This window comes from Acipenser ruthenus, unplaced genomic scaffold (genome assembly GCF_902713425.1).
Source record: "Acipenser ruthenus unplaced genomic scaffold, fAciRut3.2 maternal haplotype, whole genome shotgun sequence".
Classification (NCBI taxonomy): Eukaryota; Metazoa; Chordata; class Actinopteri; order Acipenseriformes; family Acipenseridae; genus Acipenser; species Acipenser ruthenus.
The window spans coordinates 625,586-646,548 of record NW_026708779.1 but is presented as its reverse complement, the minus strand read 5'-3'; the positions used below and the strand labels follow the sequence as shown (position 1 = coordinate 646,548).

General features: G+C 42.9%; 2 protein-coding genes across 6 annotated transcripts in view; one reads left to right on the top strand and one right to left on the bottom strand.

Moving 5' to 3' along the window:
• Positions 1 to 20,963, top strand: part of LOC131735988 (SLAM family member 8-like) — a 46,653-nt gene that overhangs the window by 16,249 nt on the left and 9,441 nt on the right. For 3 of the 4 annotated variants that reach the window (XR_009327848.1, XM_059021777.1, XM_059021775.1), the window contains exon 1: positions 12,249 to 12,378. The exons of the other annotated variant lie outside the window; for it this stretch is intronic. Coding sequence is in view for 2 of the 3 variants with exons in the window: in XM_059021777.1 (XP_058877760.1) it covers positions 12,258 to 12,378 (121 nt within the window). In the remaining variant the exon portion in view is untranslated. Of the gene's footprint in view, positions 1 to 12,248; positions 12,379 to 20,963 lie in introns of those variants that run through there. 4 annotated transcript variants of the gene reach the window in all.
• Positions 66 to 9,211, bottom strand: LOC117410154 (SLAM family member 8-like). 2 transcript variants are annotated; one of them, XM_059021774.1, is made up of 5 exons: positions 9,109 to 9,211; positions 5,384 to 5,716; positions 4,098 to 4,376; positions 3,376 to 3,508; positions 66 to 903 (listed from the first exon to the last, which is right to left on the bottom strand). In XM_059021774.1, the coding sequence occupies exons 1-5, from the start codon at positions 9,152 to 9,154 to the stop codon at positions 825 to 827; spliced, it is 870 nt and encodes a 289-aa protein (XP_058877757.1). In that variant the 5' UTR covers positions 9,155 to 9,211; the 3' UTR covers positions 66 to 824. The 2 variants fall into 2 exon arrangements, with proteins under 2 accessions (XP_058877757.1, XP_058877756.1); XM_059021773.1 differs by lacking the exon at positions 9,109 to 9,211 and adding an exon at positions 7,131 to 7,274.

Sequence of the window (20,963 nt, the reverse complement as noted above, 5' to 3'; positions counted from 1 at the left end):
TGCTTCTGCAGTAGTTTGTGATATCTTACCTGATTGACTAATGTGTAATTAGAAGACAATGCTAATATATATATATATATATATATATTTTTCCTCTCTCTCTCTCTCTCTCTCTCTCTCTCCTTTTAATTGTTCTTCATTCGAATCGTGTTTCTGCATACTATTCTTGGGACTGTTTTGCTGGTAGTTTGGTCGCTCAGTTTTCATCGCTACTGTACCTCTGTAACTGTAAACAAGATGGCTAGCGGTTCTGTCAATTCTGTGAGGCAGCGCAGTGATTTCAAATGCGTGACGAGGCTCCAACTGTCTGTATCCATCCACGAGAAGGACAGACCTTGGAACCTTGCTCGACCAATCACATTGCTTGTTTCAAGTTCCATTGCCTACCCTGGATTTATATAGATAGATCCTTCTATCTCTCTGGCAGTTCAACACTTTACAAAAAAATTGCACATAATATAAAATGACCCAACAGTCATAGTTTTAGAAGAAATACAGGTTTAAATAGACAGGAATAGCAGATCATTACATCATCAACTACGTAGCCAATGACAGCATAGCAAGCGCGTTTGTAGATTTCAATAGAAATAAGGGAGTGTGGTTGCCATGGCATCACAAGCCTAGAAGCACCTCCGCTGTTGTTTTCAAACACGCTTTCCCTGGATGGATCAGGGGGTACCCCCTCTATTGGAATAGCTGCAGGACGGATCAGGGGGTGTCCTCTGTTTATCGATGTCCTGGTTTCACACGCTGTGTATGTCCCCTTGATGTAACGTGGAGTGCATATAGTGCCGCGGCAGCACACTGACACACAGCTCACAGATCTAGGTCTGGATTTCTTCAGTAACATTGAGAAGACGCTCGTCAGTCCGAGGGCTGGGGGGGGGACGGTTTTCAGCAGCCCTGTCACAGAAAACACAGCTCTTAAAGTAATTGCAGCATAACACTCTGAATCTCACCTGTCTGTCCTGCACCTCCGTTCACACACACACAGCTCTCAAACTAACTCCCTGAATCTCACCTGTGTGTCCTGCTCCTCCATTCACACACACAGAGCTCTCAAACTAACTCCCTGAATCTCACCTGTCTGTCCTGCACCTCCATTCACACACAGAGCTCTCAAACTAACTCCCTGAATCTCACCTGTCTGTCCTGCACCTCCATTCACACACAGAGCTCTCAAACTAACTCCCTGAATCTCACCTGTCTGTCCTGCACCTCCATTCACACACAGAGCTCTCAAACTAACTCCCTGAATCTCACCTGTGTGTCCTGCGCCTCCGTTCACACACAGAGCTCTCAAACTAACTCCCTGAATCTCACCTGTCTGTCCTGCACCTCCATTCACACACACAGCTCTCAAACTAACTCCCTGAATCTCACCTGTCTGTCCTGCACCTCCATTCACACACACAGCTCTCAAACTAACTCCCTGAATCTCACCTGTGTGTCCTGCTCCTCCATTCACACACACAGAGCTCTCAAACTAACTCCCTGAATCTCACCTGTCTGTCCTGCTCCTCCATTCACACACACAGAGCTCTCAAACTAACTCCCTGAATCTCACCTGTCTGTCCTGCACCTCCATTCACACACAGAGCTCTCAAACTAACTCCCTGAATCTCACCTGTCTGTCCTGCACCTCCATTCACACACACAGCTCTCAAACTAACTCCCTGAATCTCACCTGTCTGTCCTGCACCTCCATTCACACACAGAGCTCTCAAACTAACTCCCTGAATCTCACCTGTCTGTCCTGCACCTCCATTCACACACAGAGCTCTCAAACTAACTCCCTGAATCTCACCTGTCTGTCCTGCACCTCCATTCACACACAGAGCTCTCAAACTAACTCCCTGAATCTCACCTGTCTGTCCTGCACCTCCATTCACACACACAGAGCTCTCAAACTAACTCCCTGAATCTCACCTGTGTGTCCTGCTCCTCCATTCACACACAGAGCTCTCAAACTAACTCCCTGAATCTTACCTGTGTGTCCTGCTCCTCCATTCACACACAGAGCTCTCAAACTAACTCCCTGAATCTCACCTGTCTGTCCTGCAACTCCATTCACACACACAGAGCTCTCAAACTAACTCCCTGAATCTCACCTGTCTGTCCTGCACCTCCGTTCACACACACACCTCTCAAAACGTACAGTTTGGAAAGAAACACATAATTCTAGCAAAACACGGATTTTACTTTTAAAACACAAAATATATAATGCAATGGGGAACAATTGAACCACACAGTCATTGAACAGAAAATAGGAGGCATTCAGAACACAAAATAGGAGGCACTTTACACAGAAAACTGTGAGGGTCTTGAACCAACTCCCCAGTAATGTTGTTGAAGCCGACACCCTGTGAGCCAGGGGGATCGAGTATGATAAAAGGGCAACAAATGTGAAGGTAAAAGCATAGGGAAGCATTGTAAAGCACAGAGGGGTGTGGTAAAGCATAGGGAAGCATTGTAAAGCACAGAGAGGTCTGGTAAAGCATAGGCAAGCATTGTAAAGCACAGAGAGGTCTGGTAAAGCATAGGGAAGCATTGTAAAGCACAGAGAGGTGTGGTAAAGCATAGGGAAGCATTGTAAAGCACAGAGAGGTCTGGTAAAGCATAGGGAAGCATTGTAAAGCACAGAGAGGTCTGGTGAAGCATAGGGAAGCATTGTAAAGCACAGAGAGGTGTGGTAAAGCATAGGGAAGCATTGTAAAGCACAGAGAGGTGTGGTAAAGCATAGGGAAGCATTGTAAAGCACAGAGAGGTGTGGTAAAGCACAGGGAAGCATTGTAAAGCACAGAGAGGTGTGGTAAAGCATAGGGAAGCATTGTAAAGCACAGAGAGGTCTGGTAAAGCATAGGGAAGCATTGTAAAGCACAGAGAGGTCTGGTAAAGCATAGGGAAGCATTGTAAAGCACAGAGAGGTCTGGTAAAGCATAGGGAGGCATTGTAAAGCACAGAGAGGTCTGGTAAAGCATAGGGAAGCATTGTAAAGCACAGAGAGGTGTGGTAAAGCATAGGGAAGCATTGTAAAGCACAGAGAGGTGTGGTAAAGCATAGGGAAGCATTGTAAAGCACAGAGAGGTGTGGTAAAGCATAGGGAAGCATTGTAAAGCACAGAGAGGTCTGGTAAAGCATAGGGAAGCATTGTAAAGCACAGAGAGGTGTGGTAAAGCATAGGGAAGCATTGTAAAGCACAGAGAGGTCTGGTAAAGCATAGGGAAGCATTGTAAAGCACAGAGAGGTCTGGTAAAGCATAGGGAGGCATTGTAAAGCACAGAGAGGTCTGGTAAAGCATAGGGAAGCATTGTAAAGCACAGAGAGGTCTGGTAAAGCATAGGGAAGCATTGTAAAGCATGTTATAACGTTCACCTGCATTCACTGCTAGCATTGATCTTCTTCCAGACACTCACACAGACTGCGATCACGACTCCACTCAGCACTATGAACACCAGCACCCTCACAATGAGCTCAGTGGAGGGTCTTATTGTGGTGGTTTCACCCTCTGTCCTCATGAAAAAGGGAACAAAACTTTCAGTGATCGTGTTAATAAAGCTAATAAGAGGTGAGAGAATGGATTTTAAAGATGGTCAGCGCTCCTTTAAAGGGAGGGGCCGGTGATCATGTTAATAAAGCTAATAAGAGGTGAGAGAATGGATTTTAAAGACGGTCAGCGCTCCTTTAAAGGGAGGGGCCGGTGATCATGTTAATAAAGCTAATAAGAGGTGAGAGAATGGATTTTAAAGACGGTCAGCGCTCCTTTAAAGGGAGGGGCCGGTGATCATGTTAATAAAGCTAATAAGAGGTGAGAGAATGGATTTTAAAGATGGTCAGCGCTCCTTTAAAGGGAGGGGCCAGTGATCATGTTAATAAAGCTAATAAGAGGTGAGAGAATGGATTTCAAAGACGGTCAGCGCTCCTTTAAAGGGAGGGGCCGGTGATCATGTTAATAAAGCTAATAAGAGGTGAGAGAATGGATTTTAAAGATGGTCAGCGCTCCTTTAAAGGGAGGGGCCGGTGATCATGTTAATAAAGCTAATAAGAGGTGAGAGAATGGATTTTAAAGACTTGCATGGCCCTTGGTTTTGAAATACCTTTCTCATCACAGTAATGTGAAGGTGTCACAGTGGTGGTCTTGTTGCTGGCAGGGTTGCTGGCCACACAGCTGTAGGTAACATCGCCCCCTTGCATTTCCTGCGAGATCTCCAGTTCTGTTGCGTTCAGCGAGTCTGTTTGGGTCAGGATCTCTCCTTCTCTCAGCCAGGACAGAGTCACATTGTGGCTCTTTACCACAGAGCAAAGGAGGAGACAGGTTCTGTACCCTGAACTACCTCTTTCATGGGTCTTTGTTACGTGGGGCTTCGACACTGGATCTGGGGGGGGGGGGGGGGGGGGGGGGAGAAGGATATGCAGTTGAACGGTCATGTTGTCTCACGGTTTGATCCAAATCATTAAAGTAATCCATACATTTCTTTATTTTTATATAACATATAACTGGTGCTTATTCTGCATATGTTTTGAGAGTGTTCTGTAGTAGCTAGACTTTGGTCCCATGCATGCAGTACACCGGCTCGCATTCTAGAATCGGACATACCCACTGTCCCATCCCTGCTACTCTTTCTCTCACCACATCTCAACGGAAAGTTCGACATGCAGGGTTGACAGCTGCAAAAAAACGCTCCAGTGTGCTCCTGGGTCTCTCCTAATGCTGCACCACAGCAGATGAGGCTGGGCATGTTTAGGGACATTGTCAGGTTGGAATACACTGCAGCTCACATTAACAGAGCTAGTGCTTCCACACTCCATGCTTGTATGTATATGTACATATATTATTATTATTATTATTATTATTAGTTTATTTAGCAGACGCCTTTATCCAAGGCGACTCACAGAGACTAGGGTGTGTGAACTATGCATCAGCTGCAGAGTCACTTACAACTACGTCTCACCCGAAAGACGGAGCACAAGGAGGTTCAGTGACTTGCTCAGGGTCACACAATGAGTCAGTGGCTGAGGTGGGATTTGAACCGGGGACCTCCTGGTTACAAACCCGTTTCTTTATACATATATTATATCTCTATATATTTCTTTTTGATTATTTTAAATCGCAAGCTCTGAGACTCCAATGTATATAGTTCATTTCATGTTTTGTTTTCTTTGTAACTGTACGAATTCTCTCAAGATCTTTTGCATAAGCTGTTTTGATGGAAAATAAAAACAATTGATCACAAAAAAACACATCAATGGTGCTAATTAAAAAATGTGAATACACAACAGCACACCCGATTGAACAATTTCGCTGTTTCTGACCGGGACAAAAAACTTGAAGGCTGAGAACTGAGCGCAGTCTTGCCGGGACGTCCGGTAAATCTGTACCTACCGTAGACCGAGAGCCGCATGCTTCCTTTCAATCTCACTTCTCCGGTAATTTCGATTTGGTAAAAGCCGCTGTCCTCTCTCTCCAAGTTTGTAATCCTGAGAGAGTTTGTTAAATTGTCGCGCTGCAGCCTTCCTGTGAATCGCTCTTCAAAACCAGCATCGATCTCCCCGCTCTGAATTCTCGCAATGGGCCAGTCCGGACCCACAGGACCGTATCTCCAGTTTATCTCCGTGTCTAAAGGCAGGTTCGGGATCTCCACGGGGAAAGTGAGCGATTCACCCACAATCCCCTTCACCTGCTGGACTCCAGACCAAGACTCTGAGAGACAATGTCCTAAAAAAAATAAAATTAAAATAAATTTGACGAGTCTACTTACCTATCCTGCAAATACTGCAGTGACGGAGTTTTGTCAGCAGGGGGCATGATACGCCACGCATTTCAGATTCTTAAACCAAATAAATGTTGACGGGGGGCATTCTTGTAAATTTTAGTCCCAATAAACTTATTTACAAGAATATACACATTATTATTTTGTATTATTTATTTCTTAGCAGACGCCCTTATCCAGGGCGACTTACAATTGTTACAACATATCACATTATACATTATTTCACATTATTTTTTACATACAATTCCCCATTTATACAGTTGGGTTTTTACTGGAGCAATCTAGGTAAAGTGCCTTGCTCAAGGGTACAGCAGCAGTGTCCCCCACCTGGGATTGAACCCACAACCCTCTGGTCAAGAGTCCAGAGCCCTAACCACTACTCCACACTGCTGCCCTACACATGTTAAATATACGCTTCTAAAACAAGGCTTTTAATAACACAAAACTAAACCGTATCGCCTCAAACGACAAAGGATAATTTACTCAAGAAAATAAAAACACACACGATTTTACGCACATAATACTCCGTGTGAAATAGTCTTCAGTAAACGGTAATATTACATTTCAGTAATTTACAGAGTTAGCTCAACGCAGGAGATTTGAATAGCCGGTATGCAGCAGTGTTTATGAGAAAGGTCAGCCGCGTTGGTGTCACCTGTAGCCGGCAGGCCTCCAAATTAGAGAATGGGATTCCTCTGACGGAAATAAAACTCAAACACCGGCCTACTGGCGCAAATAGCGTCGATGAGGGTTCACATATGACTTTAAATAAAATAGAGTATTTTTAAACTGTAACCCATTTTAACGCCCATTATCCTCGACTCCTGCTACGGGTCTTTTCTCTGTACTTCTGTTAGATTTTGAAACACATTTCGGCCAATCAGAAGCTTCAGAGGAAGTATTGAGCGTTTGACAGGGGCGTCGTAAAGTCTTTGATTTCCTTATCTCTCCGTCGTCACCACCACAAGATAGTAACAATTAAATAAAAAGCCACACGATACACAAGTGTCCCATACATTTCAATACAGAGCGATTTGCACTTGTTTTTAAATATTCTAAAACGAAACCTATTTTCAGACAGCGTTATATTTCACTTCCTGGGCGGACAATGCACGTTTTGTTAAGATAAACAAATAAAAAACACACACAAAAGGAACGAAGAAGTAAATACGTACGTTGTTACGGTGTTGTTTGTATATTGTAATATAGTTTTATACATTGGGATCGTCTTTCCGTTTTGTATGATATTCCAGGACCCCCTTGTAATCGAGGCCTCGATCTCAATGATTAAATCTCCTGGCTAAATAAATAAATCAATCAATCAATGAAACACGCACACAGATAAAACTCCGGTCTTACCGTAAAGATACGCGACGGTAAGCAAACAAGCGTTTATCCGACCAGACATGATTTCCTTCTTATAACTGAATCCTGCAGTGGAACCTGCAGATTTAAAAGGCCAGCGAAGCCGCGCATAGTTTCCGTTCAGATACTGACCCCGCGTACTGTGGACAACAGGATGTGGTTGCGGGTTCAACAGGTAAAAGATTATCATTAACTGCTTCGGGGTCTGAATGGAGGTTTAATTAATCGATACAATTAAACAATTTGGACCAAGGCTTGGCAAGGTCAGCTTAGGACAGCCCTGTATTAAACAGCTTTGTTATGATAAGAATGAACTCCCTCAGCTTCATAGAGTCCAATGAAAGCTGCTGAATAATGTTCCCTTGTTAACATATTGAATTCCACCCCCTCTATATAGAATGAACTCCCTCAGCTTCATAGAGTCCAGTGAAAGCTGCTGAATAATGTTCCCTTGTTAACATATTGAATTCCACCCCCTCTATATAGAATGAACTCCCTCAGCTTCATAGAGTCCAATGAAAGCTGCTGAATAATGTTCCCTTGTTAACATATTGAATTCCACCCCCTCTATGTAGAGTGAACTCCCTCAGCTTCATAGAGTCCAATGAAAGCTGCTGAATAATGTTCCCTTGTTAACATATTGAATTCCACCCCCTCTATATAGAATGAACTCCCTCAGCTTCATAGAGTCCAATGAAAGCTGCTGAATAATGTTCCCTTGTTAACATATTGAATTCCACCCCCTCTATGTAGAGTGAACTCCCTCAGCTTCATAGAGTCCAATGAAAGCTGCTGAATAATGTTCCCTTGTTAACATATTGAATTCCACCCCCTCTATATAGAATGAACTCCCTCAGCTTCATAGAGTCCAATGAAAGCTGCTGAATAATGTTCCCTTGTTAACATATTGAATTCCACACCCTCTATATAGAACGAACTCTCTCAGCTTCATAGAGTCCAATGAAAGCTGCTGAATAATGTTCCCTTGTTAACATATTGAATTCCACACCCTCTATATAGAATGAACTCCCTCAGCTTCATAGAGTCCAATGAAAGCTGCTGAATAATGTTCCCTTGTTAACATATTGAATTCCACCCCCTCTATATAGAATGAACTCCCTCAGCTTCATAGAGTCCAATGAAAGCTGCTGAATAATGTTCCCTTGTTAACATATTGAATTCCACCCCCTCTATATAGAATGAACTCCCTCAGCTTCATAGAGTCCAATGAAAGCTGCTGAATAATGTTCCCTTGTTAACATATTGAATTATTAGGTGTCATTTTTGATGTGTCCGCTAGAGGTCTCACGAGTCTGATCGGGCTCTCTAAACTCGGTTCTGTTATACGGAGGTACGGGTCCCGGTTTGCGAGCGTGTTGTTTTCATAGTTTTATCTCGCAGTCAGTTTTCTGCTGTGGCACTTTGGAGAGTGACAAGTGGAAACCATGGATACCAATTAACTCTGAAGATAGTCTACCCCTTTAAGTAATTTAAGTTAAGAAAGTGCACGTTTCCCTTCTTAACAGGTAGCGTGCAACGAGACGCACAGAACTCATTTCAAAACGTTTAGAAGCTTATTATTATTATTATTATTATTATTTATTTCTTAGCAGACGCCCTTATCCAGGGCGACTTACAATTGTTACAAGATATCACATTATTTTTACATACAATTACCCATTTTACAGTTGGGTTTTTACTGGAGCAATCTAGGTAAAGTACCTTGCTCAAGGGTACAGCAGCAGTGTCCCCACTAGGGATTGAACCCACAACCCTCCGGTCAAGAGTCCAGAGCCCTAACCACTACTCCACACTGCTGCCCAGTAGCTTAACTACTGTAATGACTGTCAAATACCACATCAGCTTAACTTTTCACACAGCAGGTACAAGGTTGATTACAACCACGCTGTACACTGCTTTAACTGCACGAAACAGGTTTAGACCAAAAGAAAGCTCAAAACGATTACTCTACCTCCATTCACCGGGTATACTCGCAAACAAACGCGTGGAGCCGACATTCCCGCAGCCTTGCATCCCCGTGTCTCACTTTAGACGGCCCTTTAAAATGGTAACGAGATGAAACGATTTATCCAAATTGAATGCAGTTAATCGATTACACCTGCCACATTCTCTCAGTGATGAAACTCACTTAACAGCTAGCACCCGCTACACCTCGCCTCGTTTTTTTTTGTTTTTCTCGCGCGGTCTGATCCAAGGACCTCTTAGTGCGACGAGACAAACGTCAACAGATTAACATTTCTGCTTTCTGGAGAAAAAAAAAACGTTACTTGGTTAACGTTTTCACTTTTAACCACACTGCTGCAGCGACAACATTTGTCGAAATTCTCTTTTTATATTTATTTTCTGTGAACATTATTAGTATTATGCATTTCTTAGCTGACGCCCTTATCCAGGTCGACTTACAATTGTTACAAGATATCACATTATTTTTACATACAATTCCCCATTTATACAGTTGGGTTTTTACTGGAGCAATTTAGGTAAAGTACCTTGCTCAAGGGTACAGCAGCAGTGTCCCCCACCTGGGATTGAACCCACGACCCTCCGGTCAAGAGTCCAGAGCCCTAACCACTACTCCACACTGCTGCCCTTAGTTTATGGATAATCTTGTTTGCTTTTAGACCAATTAAATTGTTGCGAAACAATTAATTTAGTCCATTTGTTTTAATTCCGTAGAAGGACCGGTCTTGTACTAGTGCTAAAATACACACTCCCTTTTTTCTTTAAATATTTACCCGAAACCTCGCTTAATATAATTTTAGGAAATGACATGTCAGCACTGTGCTTCCATCCAGAGCGCGTCTGCCGATGACAATAAAAATACGGCTAAAAACAAAACAGTATTCGGTTCAACAGAGACAGTTAGTAACAAAACCAAATAAGCGAAATGCTATGAGTCTGTCTGTACAGTTTGAAACTTGAATGTGCCGCCCCCGCCCCGCCCCGCCCCTGCCCCGCCCCGCCCCGCCCCGCCCCTGAGCTCTGCGACGCTCAGCCAATAGGCAGGGACGGGACGTTGAAAGAAATTGTGGGAAATGTCGTTTTAAGACCTTGAAATATACCTTTGCTTCTATGACTCGATCCCACATATCCCACAATTCTTTTCAACGTCCCGTCTGTTCATGCTGTTCGATTTATTTCATTTGAGCAGTGCTGGAGTGGAGACTGGTCCAGCACACATACATACAGTAATATTAAACATGCTGAAGTCTTATCGCTGTCTTACAAGAATGAGTTATTGTGCACACTCTTAAAATGTTTTTGGAATACACAGTCAAAAGGATATCTATAGTTATGCAGGTTAATAATGGCTACACCCTGGTCTGAGAGCTTTATAAAACTAAAAAAAGTCTCCAGAATTAACCAGATTATTATTATTATTATTATTATTATTATTATTATTATTATTATTATTATTATTATTATTATATATTTTTTTTAGCAGACGACGGTATCCAGGGCGACTTACAATTGTTACAAGATATCACATTATTTTTTACTTACAATTACCCATTTATACACTTTTGGCAGGAATTATCTCAATGTCTTCCTAAAACACAATTAATATTGGTCAGCAAGTGTACTACACAAGTCAAAGCACGGCTGGTACTGTACTGGGTTTGCAAACGAAGTAGCGCTGCACATTTCTGTTGCTTTTCACACTTATTGCTGAAGACCGCACTCAGCCTTTCCTGTGTTAATGGTCAGCTCTGAAAACCAGCGCTAGAGCAGGCCGATTCTAACCACACATTCTCAGAAATACAAGCAGTTTCCTCTGACATGCTGCTGCTAAGTTTAATTGCTCATTCAAAACCCAGCTTGCTTTTGTTCATTTCACATCATCCTGAAGAAAAGATGCACCATTTTCATGAAGCGAATTAGGATTCCTTCATGAAAACAGTACAGACAGTGGGCTAATTCACTCTGTGCTTTACAATGCTTCCCTATGCTTTACCACACCTCTCTGTGCTTTACAATGCTTCCCTATGCTTTACCACACCTCTCTGTGCTTTACAATGCTTCCCTATGCTTTACCACACCTCTCTGTTCTTTACAATGCTTGCCTATGCTTTACCAGACCTCTCTGTGCTTTACAATGCTTCCCTATGCTTTACCAGACCTCTCTGTTCTTTACAATGCTTCCCTATGCTTTACCAGACCTCTCTGTGCTTTGCAATGCTTCCCTATGCTTTACCAGACCTCTCTGTGCTTTACAATGCTTCCCTATGCTTTACCAGACCTCTCTGTGCTTTACAATGCTTCCCTATGCTTTACCAGACCTCTCTGTGCTTTACAATGCTTCCCTATGCTTTACCAGACCTCTCTGTGCTTTACAATGCTTCCCTATGCTTTACCAGACCTCTCTGTGCTTTACAATGCTTCACTATGCTTTACCAGACCTCTCTGTGCTTTACAATGCTTCCCTATGCTTTACCAGACCTCTCTGTGCTTTGCAATGCTTCCCTATGCTTTACCAGACCTCTCTGTGCTTTACAATGCTTCCCTATGCTTTACCACACCTCTCTGTGCTTTACAATGCTTCCCTATGCTTTACCAGACCTCTGTGTGCTTTACAATGCTTCCCTATGCTTTACCAGACCTCTCTGTGCTTTACAATGCTTCACTATGCTTTACCAGACCTCTCTGTGCTTTACAATGCTTCCCTGTGCTTTACCAGACCTCTCTATGCTTTACAATGCTTCCCTATGCTTTACCAGACCTCTCTGTGCTTTACAATGCTTCCCTATGCTTTACCAGACCTCTCTGTGCTTTACAATGCTTCCCTATGCTTTACCAGACCTCTCTGTGCTTTACAATGCTTCCCTATGCTTTACCAGACCTCTCTGTGCTTTACAATGCTTCCCTATGCTTTACCAGACCTCTCTGTGCTTTACAATGCTTCCCTATGCTTTACCAGACCTAAAAAATAAAAATACATTTTTAAAATAAATAAATAATAATAATCGGTTATGAACTCAAAGTGATGTTTAACCACGAGCAGTTTTGCCAGACCCTAAGACCCCCCCCTTGCACATTATGAATAAGTCGGGGGGGGGGGGGGGGGGCTAAAAGGGAGTGTCTACAGAACACACAACAGTGATGAAGCTCCGAGCAGTGACCATACATTTTCCAACTCTGTCGAATGCGAAGAAGGGCACATTTAAAACCATGGAATACAGCTGGAGAGGAATCCGCTTTCTCTGTTTCATGTCGGTTTATGGTAAGTCGTTTATCTTATAGGATAGGATAAGGACATAACGGTCCTGTCTTAACTAAACTCTCTGCAATATTGTGTTTTAAAGGTGATGACTCGCCCTAGATATTTTCCGTTTGTCTTAATTCATCGGAGTGGCTACGAAACTGTCAAACCTAAAAATTAAAACCTGTCAAATATAACACGCGATTATCATCAATTAAAACGAAATGGGATGTTTCTTAAAGTGAGACTATGTTAGGTGCTCGATTCAAGTCTGCTTCATCACAAGCACAAAATATAATATGCCGTAGCGGTAATATAATGATATATATATATATATATATATATATTTCATGGCTTGTTCGTTTTAAAATATATTTTACTAAGAAGGAAAAAAAGTACTCAAGATATAGCAAATACGCGCTTTAAATCGTATTGCAGAATATCTCTTCTGTAGCGTATGCTGACAATAATACAAAAGCTAATACAAGCTGGATGAGAAAATGGAGGACAGACAGTACTAGTATTACGATATTCTCTAAGTGATATCAAGAATTGTTGAATCCGGACAAGGCTGAGGTAATGCTGGTCGGCTCCTCACATCAATTAAATAAATGTGGACATTTTAAACCGCTTGTAGACGGACTAAAGAATCTTGGCATTATTTTTTGACCAAAAGTTGGCTTTTGATGAGCATATTCGTAATATCACTAAAATTTATTTTTACAATCTAGGTAATATCGCGCATATTCGCTCCTGTCAGATGTAGAGAAGCTGATTCTTTGTTTTTTTTCTATTGTAACGCTTTGTTTAATGGTATCTCAAAACGCTTAAAATTACAATACGTCCAAAATTCAGCGGCTAGAATTTTAACTAAACCCAAATTCACTGATCATATTACTCCAGTCTTACAACGCTGTATTTGGGCTCCCAGTGGAGTTCAGAGTAAAATTTTAAATACTATTGCTGACTTTCAAGGCTCTGCATGGGACGTACCAATAACTAAGAGCCGATATCAGCATTGAATTTATAAATCGCGCAATCAGAGGTTTATCATTTACGCCTAACTCGGTTATTATTTGTAATATTGTATTGAAAAACCCGAACCTAATTTGAATATATTGTAACTCATTTTGCCTCACACTGTTGTTGTTTTGACGCGTGTTAATAACGCTTGTTAATATACTTTTATAGAGAGGAGGGAATTTGCCATGTCTCCCTGTTTCTTTCTTTCGTGGTGTTAAAACTAAGGGATGCGTTGCTGGATGAATTATACAATTTACCTTAGAAAAAAAAAAAATCAGATCAATTCAACAAAACGTTATTGACATATATATATATATATATCTACTATCTCTCTCTCTCTGTGTGTATATATATATATATATATATATATATATATACACACACACACACACACACACACACAAACGTGTGTGTACTGCATACATTTGCTTTAAAACATTACACTCCTCAAAGATACACGACCTTAGGTAAACCTAGCATTGTATGACGTGCTATTTTCATTTGAGGTTATTATTATGGATGAAAGCAGGTTAATTTGCTTTAATCCCTTCTTCTTGGTGTCTGTGTTAGTTTACTACATTCTGAAAAGAGTTTCGTTTCATTAAAGCTGCAGACAGACAGACACAGACAGACAGACAGACAGACACAGACAGACAGAGCCCCACAATCCCCACAATAAGTGAGTTAATTAGCAGGGCTGGTAGTTTGTATTGTCGGTTTGTTTTATAGACAAGTTTTGGGTAAAGCAAAGCTGTGATGTTGCCATAATTACAAAGAAAATCTAACACCTGGGCATTCTTCTAACGAGCAATTGATGCAGTTCTGAAAACCCTCGGTGCCTCTTGCTAAAATACACGCATCTGCAGTCAGACAATGGGAAAGAAGCCTTGATGTATCACAAACGTCTGAAACTGGTGTAGAATGTCTCTTAAGATGGACAGAGGCTCTGTCTGCCTGCAGGTGTGCGTGTCTCTGTCTGTGGGTTTTTTTTCTGTGTGTATTTTATTTTTTAGACCAAATATGTATGAATAATAGATGTCATTCAAGGAAAACCAAAGAGCAGATGGTAATTATCCAGCCTTTGTTGTAAAACAATTTATGTTTGACATACCCTCTCCATGCGCTGAGAGAAAAATCCTTTGTTGCTTGTTTTTTTTTCCAAAGCAACATGAAAAATTAATGAAAATTGCTGAATTGATAGATTTTGTCAAACTTGAGGCGTTTATTGAAGACACAAAACACTCTGAAGTTAAATATATTGTTTGTTCCTTCCAGGACCAGATCACATTTTCACTCTTGGCTCTCTGAAATACTTTCATTATTCATAAAACCATATTTTAATTATTATTTATTTCTTAGCAGACGGCCTTATCCAGAGCGACTTACAATTGTTACAAGATATCACATTATTTTTACATACAATTCCCCATTTATACAGTTGGGTTTTTACTGGAGCAATCTAGGTAAAGTACCTTGCTCAAGGGTACAGCAGCAGTGTCCCCCACCTGGGATTGAACCCACGACCCTCCGGTCAAGAGTCCAGAGCCCTAAGCACTACTCCCCGCTGCATAGCCGAAAATTCTTATACGTTTAAGCAGGAAGGGCCTCTTTAAGGTTGCAAGACCCGGTTCCTCCTCCGCGCAATTTGAAGAACATGGTACCGCACTAATAGTTTCGAAGCCGTCTTTGAAGACCAGGAGCTGTGGTGTATCGTAATAACTTGACACTTGTCAAAATGGCTGCAAAGTTGTCAATTTGGTACACACACACACACACACACACACACACTGGTCTCCCATTACATGAAAAGCTGGAAGCATATTCAGATAAAGACTGTGTCATCCAGTCCAGGTTTTACTACCAGCTTGATCTGCCCCAGTGTGTCTAGGTAACAAGCTCAGGTGTGTTTTATTAAACTTATAGTATGGAGCCTTACTTCAATTTCTGCTTCTCTGCTGCTCTGTGGTCAGCTGGCTTGTCACATTTCTTGCAGCATCGGAAAGCCGCGTGTCATAGCATGAGACAGAGAGACACGCGTGGTCACCACTGTGCTGGAGTTGAGACACTTCCTCTATTTTTAAGACCCTGTGTGGTTAGCTGCGAGTCAGACTCAGGCGATAGGTATCCGAGCTTTGCAAATCCTTTGATGTTTCCAAAACCTCTTTAATCAATTCAGTGCAACTACAGCTGCAGTTTGATCCTATTGATAGCCATAACAGCCCTGCTTCTCAAAGTTCACTGCTTTGGTATCCCCTCTGGTAAAAACACAGCACAGTGTAGTAAAGTACAGAGAAGATAATGAACCAGCCCCCTTCTCAAAGCACAGTGAAGATAATGAACCAGCCCCTTCTCAAAGCACAGTGAAGATAATGAACCAGCCCCCTTCTCAAAGCACAGAGAAGATAATGAACCAGACCCCTTCTCAAAGCACAGAGAAGATAATGAACCAGCCCCCTTCTCAAAGCACAGTGAAGATAATGAACCAGCCCCCTTCTCAAAGCACAGTGAAGATAATGAACCAGCCCCCTTCTCAAAGCATAGTGAAGATAATGAACCAGCCCCCTTCTCAAAGCACAGTGAAGATAATGGGAAGAGGTCTAGGATGACCTGCGGAGTGAGACGATAACGCTTTAGCACCGCATCCTCTTGCATTCCAAACACAGTGACCCTGGGATTGAATATGCAGGGTCTTCCTCATCTTGCACCTTCTCCTCCGAATGTGTTCCTGCCTCTCCTCCACAAGAGCCAAACGTCGCTGCATCAGGAAGGGTACCACAGCAGCCACGCTGAAGCCAATGACAGGTCTCTGCTTTTACACAGCTCTTAGTTACTCGCTTCTACAGTGGTTTGCACCTTGTAAGAAAGTTTTTGGAGGGTCAGCTCTTGCCTAAGTGAAGGCAAAATCCTTGCATCACATTATAATGCTTGCGCCCGCATGGTATCCAGATCTCGTCCAATTCCATGCTTTCTTCTTCATTTTAACGTCATATTAATATTGTTGGGCTTAAGTTTCCGATTGAGTGTTTGAAGTGTGCTAGTCCAGTGGTTAGAGAAAGGGGCTTGATTCCCAGTTCAATCCCGGCTGAGCCACTAGGTGACCCTGAGCAAGTCACTGAACCTCCTTGTGCTCCGTCCTTCAGGATGAGACGTCAAACAAACGAGCTCCTATTGGAAGTGACTCTGCAGCAGCCACTGACTCCCTGTGTGTGTGTGTGACCCTGAGCAAGTCACTGAACCTCCTTGTGCTCCGTCCTTCAGGATGAGACGTCAAACAAACGAGCTCCTATTGGAAGTGACTCTGCAGCAGCAGTTGTTGATGATGCAGAGTTCACCCCCCTAGTCTCTAGAAGTTGCTTTGGATAAAAGCGTCTGCCAAATGACTCATTAATAATAATAAGTTCTGGATGACGAAGGCATTAAAACGTTTGTCTGCTAACTTGACTTCTTTGTCAGTTTCTTCTGGTTTTGAGTTTCTGATCGGGTCAGGTGCTGGATGATGAAGGGTTAAACATGTGTCTGTTTGACTTATTTGTTTTTTATGGTTTAAGATGCGGATGGTGGAAGCCTTTCAGTTCATGGAAAGAATTTTTTTTTAATCGCCACTCTTCAAATAGCAGTGGGCGGATTATTTGGGACTTTTAATGACTTCATGCATGTGGAGATCTACGCACCTGGTTCCGTTTGTTTGGATTTCGCTTTTTGTAAGCTGCAGAAAATTTCCCACCGAATAAGTCAGCTATGAGGACTGGGTACCTGCATTCCCACAGATGATTCGACAGATTCAGCATGATGGTGTGTCTAGGGGTTTTAAATGTTCCTGTTGAGTCAGTTTTTTCCCCCTCGATCTTTTCAAACGATCTGAGACTGCAAGCAGTAGACTAAACAAGAAAATAAATATGACATGTTCTGAAAAAAAACTAGACATTATACTGAACTCACCCAGTCCTGGGTGTTCTTAGAACTACTAATTATTATATCTAATATGATATACAGGATTTCAGAAAGAACCTCTCTATTAATATTGGGACTTGCATCTAACCTGGATTTAACTACAAAGAAAGGGTACTACTTTCTTTCAGCAAGTGTGCTAGCAAAGAAAATGACTGTGTGTCTCTGGAAAGAATGAAAACCTCTCTCTGATTCAGAAGTGATTCAATTAGATATGCTACCAGTGACTGGCCCACTCTTTTTACAAAATGTGGGTTGAAAGCAATGGAGTATTTATAAATACCAAAGCTTACCCATTCAATTGTTTGTATGTACGGCTAAATCATACAATCAGAAACTCCTAGCGGTGGATTCATAGTGCTTTAACTTGTATGACCAGGAATAAGGGAGTGGTCAAAGGATTTAATCAATGAGATAGGACCTTGCATTACTCCAATACAATATGTGAAAATGTATTAAAGCAATGATTCTTTTATTATAGAATGAACTCATGAAGTTACTTTCTGTAGAAACATTTAATGTTCCAAAGCAATCAAATGCTTTCTTCACACAAAAGTGCCTGACTGAGCATAAGAAGCGTTACTAAACTGACCCGGACTGAAAGAATCGGAATATAAACTACAGCTCCCAGCATGCCTCTGCGACGGCAGTGACTGTGAGGGATGATGGGAGACGTAGTTCTTTTTATAGAGTCATGAAATAGAGCCTAATAAAGTGATACATTCTGTACCGGGTTGGCATGTGTGTAACACTGCAGATTGTATTGTGCTCTGGGGGGGTGTGTGTAACACTGCAGATTGTATTGTGCTCTGGGGGGGGTGTGTAACACTGCAGATTGTATTGTGCTCTGGGGGGGTGTGTGTAACACTGCAGATTGTATTGTGGTCTGGGGGGGTGTGTAACACTGCAGATTGTATTGTGCTCTGGGGGGGTGTGTGTAACACTGCAGATTGTATTGTGCTCTGGGGGGGTGTGTGTAACACTGCAGATTGTATTGTGCTCTGGGGGTGTGTGTAACACTGCAGATTGTATTGTGCTCTGGGGGTGTGTGTAACACTGCAGATTGTATTGTGCTCTGGGGGTGTGTGTAACACTGCAGATTGTATTGTGCTGTGGGGGGGTGTGTGTAACACTGCAGATTGTATTGTGCTCTGGGGGTGTGTGTGTAACACTGCAGATTGTATTGTGCTCTGGGGGGGGGGTGTAACACTGCAGATTGTATTGTGCTCTGGGGGGGGTGTGTAACACTGCAGATTGTATTGTGCTCTGGGGGTGTGTGTAACACTGCAGATTGTATTGTGCTCTGGGGGGGGTGTGTAACACTGCAGATTGTATTGTGCTCTGGGCGTGTGTGTAACGCTGCAGATTGTATTGTGCTCTGGGGGTGTGTGTGTAACACTGCAGATTGTATTGTGCTCTGGGGGGGGTGTGTAACACTGCAGATTGTATTGTGCTCTGGGGGTGTGTGTAACACTGCAGATTGTATTGTGCTCTGGGCGTGTGTGTAACGCTGCAGATTGTATTGTGCTCTGGGCGTGTGTGTAACGCTGCAGATTGTATTGTGCTCTGGGGGTGTGTGTAACACTGCAGATTGTATTGTGCTCTGGGGGGGGTGTGTAACACTGCAGATTGTATTGTGCTCTGGGCGTGTGTGTAACGCTGCAGATTGTATTGTGCTCTGGGGGTGTGTGTGTAACACTGCAGATTGTATTGTGCTCTGGGGGGGGGTGTGTGTAACACTGCAGATTGTATTGTGCTCTGGGGGTGTGTGTAACACTGCAGATTGTATTGTGCTCTGGGGGTGTGTGTAACACTGCAGATTGTATTGTGCTCTGGGCGTGTGTGTAACGCTGCAGATTGTATTGTGCTCTGGGCGTGTGTGTAACGCTGCAGATTGTATTGTGCTCTGGGCGTGTGTGTAACGCTGCAGATTGTATTGTGCTCTGGGGGGGTGTGTAACACTGCAGATTGTATTGTGCTCTGGGGGGGGGTGTGTAACACTGCAGATTGTATTGTGCTCTGGGCGTGTGTGTAACGCTGCAGATTGTATTGTGCTCTGGGGGTGTGTGTGTAACACTGCAGATTGTATTGTGCTCTGGGGGGGGGTGTGTAACACTGCAGATTGTATTGTGCTCTGGGGGTGTGTGTAACGCTGCAGATTGTATTGTGCTCTGGGGGTGTGTGTAACACTGCAGATTGTATTGTGCTCTGGGCGTGTGTGTAACGCTGCAGATTGTATTGTGCTCTGGGGGTGTGTGTGTAACACTGCAGATTGTATTGTGCTCTGGGGGGGGGTGTGTAACACTGCAGATTGTATTGTGCTCTGGGGGGGTGTGTAACACTGCAGATTGTATTGTGCTCTGGGGGGGTGTGTGTAACACTGCAGATTGTATTGTGCTCTGGGGGTGTGTGTAACACTGCAGATTGTATTGTGCTCTGGGGGTGTGTGTGTAACACTGCAGATTGTATTGTGCTCTGGGGGGGGTGTGTAACACTGCAGATTGTATTGTGCTCTGGGGGGGGTGTGTAACACTGCAGATTGTATTGTGCTCTGGGGGGGTGTGTGTAACACTGCAGATTGTATTGTGCTCTGGGGTGTGTAACACTGCAGATTGTATTGTGCTCTGGGCGTGTGTGTAACGCTGCAGATTGTATTGTGCTCTGGGGGGGTGTGTAACACTGCAGATTGTATTGTGCTCTGGGCGTGGCTGTAGGCAGCTCTAGTTAGACACTGGGATTGAGATGAGAAGTTTTACAGCCTGGTTTCGTGCGGCAGGTGTAACCTGTGGTTGGACTGGTCTGTGCTTGTTTACAAGGCTTTGTCTGGTTTTGGGGTCTAATGTCTTGTTTGACAAACAGGAAACAGAAGGGGGGAGGTCAGAAAAGCCATATGGAAATGATTGAGAGATCACACGACCATCCGAATAGATTTATTCTTAAACAACGTTTAGAGTTAGGTTATTTCTGAGTCGCAGCACACCTGGAGTTTACCCCATTATTGGAAACATGATCTTAATGTCAATTTCAGATAGATTAACTGGGCTTTACAAAGAGGGTTTGTTGTCTTGGGAACCTGTGTTGCTGTTATGGAGAAAATGTAGTAACCACATTAAGCCATAATTATCTATCTCCAGGGCTGAAATCCAAAACTAGCCAGCCTGCCAGTGACATCATCCATCCCCCATCCCAGCAATATAAACCAGCCCGTCAGTTACTTAATTATTATTATTACTTAATTCTTAGCTGACGCCCTTATCCAGGGCGACTTACAATTGTTACAAGATATCACATTATTTTTACATACAATTACCCATTTATACAGTTGGGTTTTTACTGGAGCAATCTAGGTAAAGTACCTTGCTCAAGGGTACAGCAGCAGTGTCCCCCACCTGGGATTGAACCCACGACCCTCCGGTCAAGAGTCCAGAGCCCTAACCACTACATCCATCCTTCCCAGCAAAACTGTTATACTAATGTATATGAAACAACTGATGTATAGCTTTATTAACATGATCACCGGCCCCTCCCTTTAAAGGAGCACTGACCATCTTTAAAATCCATTCTCTCACCTCTTATTAGCTTTATTAACATGATCACCGGCCCCTCCCTTTAAAGGAGCGCTGACCATCTTTAAA

What these genes read in the sequence shown, in the direction of transcription:
- LOC117410154 (XM_059021773.1), bottom strand. Translation starts at nt 7,179, where the DNA reads ATGTCTGGTCGGATAAACGCTTGTTTGCTTACCGTCGCGTATCTTTAC. An exon ending in TACCGTCGCGTATCTTTACG is followed by an intron (nt 5,717 to 7,130) that starts GTAAGACCGGAG and finishes TATTTTTTTTAG; the next exon opens with GACATTGTCTCTCAGAGTCT. An exon ending in CATGCGGCTCTCGGTCTACG is followed by an intron (nt 4,377 to 5,383) that starts GTAGGTACAGAT and finishes CCCCCCCCCCAG; the next exon opens with ATCCAGTGTCGAAGCCCCAC.